Genomic DNA, 3,262 nt, shown 5'->3' with positions numbered 1-3,262 from the left:
TTTACACTGATTAGGTTCACATTGATCCTTCGGTTCACTAGTCAACAGTCTTAACTGCTGACATGTTTGAAACTTTAATCATTCTTCAACTGTTAGTTTCACACGTTCTCCAATTTTTAACTTGAATGTTGACAAATTGTTGTATTTCATAATCTTTTTGAATTAATCACATTAATTTTGCATTTCATGGTTAAATTAGAGCTCTGATGAATGTCTACCAACTAGAACTAGGCATTAGGCATGCTCGCATAGAACAGCTGAGTTGTTAGGAGCTACTCAAGATATGATACAAATTTAGAAGGCTTTAATAGTGTTTGATATTATAATGATAATTGTTTTTTAAAATACTTTTTTGTTTAGAAATATATTAAAATAATATTTTTTTATTTTTTAAAATTTATTTTTAACATCATCACACCAAAATAATCTATAAATACAAAAAAATTTAATAAAAAAAATTACTTTTAGTTTTAACGACTATTTCTCAGTCGTTTGAGACATTGAATAGTAACAAACCTCAAAGCCTTCACGACCTCTAGCTTGCTACTCCCTGTTGCTTTTAGCTTTGAACCATAAAACTAGTCCGGCCAATTAAGTAAAATGCGAGTCTCTTCTTCCTAATCACAGGACCGACCATAAAAAACCATCCTCGGTCGGATGTAAAAGGCAAATGTCAATAAAGGAACCAGGAAGTGTTAGTCTATATCACTTGAAACTAAAATTAAAACAAACATTCAACTTAAATGTTAAAAAAATAAAAAATAAAAACAAAAAATCAGTGGTGAGATGAGACGGTATACATTGCTATATTCATGTATTAAAATTTTCTTCTACAACATGCAAGGAAAAGAACGAGTAGCAAACTTTCTTTCACCAAGATACATAAACTTGATTACCAATACTAAATGAGCTTCTTCTTTTGCAAGTAGTGTTTCAAGTGCCACACTTGCAGTGCTGAAACAGCAATGCAGACACCCAACGACATCACACTAAATAATGCTACTCTGGTATTTGTTGTTTCGCTCACAGACCTCATCTCTGCTTCCCTGTCAGTATTATCCAATAAAAACAATAATAATAATTAAAAAAAAAAACTGTTTAGTTGAATAAAAGAGAAATTGCTAGATAGAAAGAAAAGAACAGATTGCAAAGTAGAGAAGAATATACCTCGTTTTGAGATAGAGTAGATTCTCATGGATGGCCTCCACCGCTCCTTCAAGTTTCCTCAGCTCAAGTTCAACACCCTATGGGTGGATAAATTAAAATATGGATAAATTAAAATATATTCATGCATACGAATATTAAGAAAATCAGAAACAAAACTACATGGCCACGGATGAATTACAAGTGCATCTTTGTGGGGGGAGGGGGGCGCTTTTTAATTGCCTAGGTGAAAGCACTATAAGCTTATTCCATAATCAATAACCAATGTCCATTAAACGAAAATCTAACATCAGAAGCACTTCCACGATTATATATAAGATAAGTTCTTGTCCTAGGGTCTGCAACTATGAACTTCACCAATGTCTTATGTTTTCCGGCTAGTTCAAGGAAAGGTAGAGAGTCATAAAAAAACCTTTCTGTTCTCTCTTATTAATACCATGTGCATGATGATCTGAGTTAGAAGAACTCTAGCACAAACAAAACCCAGCACCCGATCTCCACTTTGTCAACACTGCAAAACTTCGGATATATGGTATTGAAACAAGATAAAGAAGTGCGATCCAATTGACAAGTGAATAAAAGCTGTGGAAGCTTTTGACTCACAGAGAAACTCATCACTAGACTACCAGCGGTGTTATCTTTAACTTGCTCTTACCTCTATCTTCTCTTTTCTAGCAACTGAATCCCAATCCCTAGCAGCAATTCCAGTTTTCCAATCAATGTTAACACTCACGTCTCCTTGAACATGACCATCCACCCAAAAACATGCCAGGTAATTGCCAGCCTCATGAGTCGTGAATGCAAATTGACCATGAGTCACATTCTCTGTTTGGTGAAGGGTGTTCCCATATGGTGATGTCACCTAAAGAAGAAACAAACAATTGAGGACAATGCTTAAGCAAACTTAACAAGGGAATAATGGATATTTAGCCATAAAAGTTCGAACAATTAAGACCTCCATGAAAGAGAAATTATTAGATATACCAAGAGTTAAGTAATACTCTCATATGTCACATAAATGCAGCACCTACTGTAAAATTATTCATGGACCTTTTTTTTAAAAAAAAGTAAGAACAAGTGCAAGTTTAAGTTATAAAACAAGAATTATTAAGTACTAACTCCCACCAAGTAATGCAAAATGTTATGAAAAATACAACAAGAAAATACTTCAAAAACACACAGTCACACTAACACAACAGCCCTACAAGTGAATCCTCCTTTAAAATCATAATCCAACAACTCAAGTGTATTCTTAAATTTTTTTATCATACTTTCTTAATATCTAACATCACTCCTCTCTCCCTCACGTAGAGAAAGCACGATCCATATACAGTTAAACCTCTATAAATTAATGCCATCGGGTTCATGAAAAAATTATTAATTAATAGAGATATTAGTTCATCAATATATTATTTAAAATTTAAATTTAAGTGGGGACGAACAAAAATATTATTTAATCAAAGTTATTAGCTTATCGAGGATATGCTGTATGATTATTATCAACCTCACCAAGCCTAATGCATGTTCATTACAATGGGCGAGCGAAGGAGTTTGCCATTGTGACGGGCACCACTTTTATACGAGGTTCTACTCCAGTAATACCTACGAATTTCTAAGTATAACACATCTTGCACATAGGGAACAAAAACAAGGGGAAAAATTGATTCTAATAAAATAATTAATTTAAGACTCATCGTAAGAGATTCATATCACAGTGTATCAATTAAAAAGAAAAAAGAAAAATTGGGTTACCTTAACAGAGATGGTGGGGATATGGGAATGGTCATCAGAAACGACAACGTAATCAGACAAAACGACGACGTTATTGTGGATTTCCTCGGACACGCACTTGGTACCGGTAGGAGGCAGATTCAACCACACCCCTTGGCTAACCGTGAAAAGATTGCTACTACAAATCAATACTCCTAAAATGCAACCCAGCACCATCTTCCTCCGCGCCGTCATCTCTCTCTCTCTCCGCCTCTCTCAGATTTTACGTTACTGTCTGTCCAAGGAAGGGGAGGGGATCTCTCTCTTTTTCTCCAGTAAGGTAAACGACGCCCAGTTCTTTGATTTTGTATTTTATATATATATATAT

At 34.5% G+C, this 3,262-nt stretch overlaps 2 protein-coding genes across 3 annotated transcripts in view; one reads left to right on the top strand and one right to left on the bottom strand.

Annotated features, from left to right (window-relative positions):
• LOC105117066 (F-box protein At1g10780-like) overlaps positions 1–269 on the top strand; it is a 2,603-nt gene extending 2,334 nt beyond the window's left edge. Inside the window, exon 5 of the mRNA XM_011014608.1 lies at positions 200–269. Within this exon, the coding sequence (XP_011012910.1) occupies positions 200–269 (70 nt within the window). The remainder of the gene's footprint in view (positions 1–199) is intronic.
• Positions 270–490: 221 nt separating this feature from the next.
• LOC105117064 (transmembrane emp24 domain-containing protein p24delta3-like) lies at positions 491–3,234 on the bottom strand. Of its 2 annotated transcripts, XM_011014606.1 has the most exons (5): positions 2,917–3,234; positions 1,820–2,026; positions 1,168–1,244; positions 897–1,046; positions 491–617 (listed from the first exon to the last, which is right to left on the bottom strand). In XM_011014606.1, exons 1-4 carry the CDS (start codon positions 3,127–3,129, stop codon positions 902–904), a joined length of 642 nt encoding a protein of 213 aa, XP_011012908.1. In that variant the 5' UTR covers positions 3,130–3,234; the 3' UTR covers positions 491–617; positions 897–901. The 2 variants fall into 2 exon arrangements, with proteins under 2 accessions (XP_011012908.1, XP_011012907.1); XM_011014605.1 differs by lacking the exon at positions 491–617 and having other exon boundaries at positions 788–1,046.
• Between the last annotated feature and the right edge of the window lie 28 nt (positions 3,235–3,262).

This window comes from Populus euphratica, unplaced genomic scaffold (genome assembly GCF_000495115.2).
Source record: "Populus euphratica unplaced genomic scaffold, PopEup_1.0 scaffold1167.1, whole genome shotgun sequence".
NCBI lineage: Eukaryota > Viridiplantae > Streptophyta > Magnoliopsida > Malpighiales > Salicaceae > Populus > Populus euphratica.
This window is presented reverse-complemented; position numbering and strand designations above follow the sequence as displayed.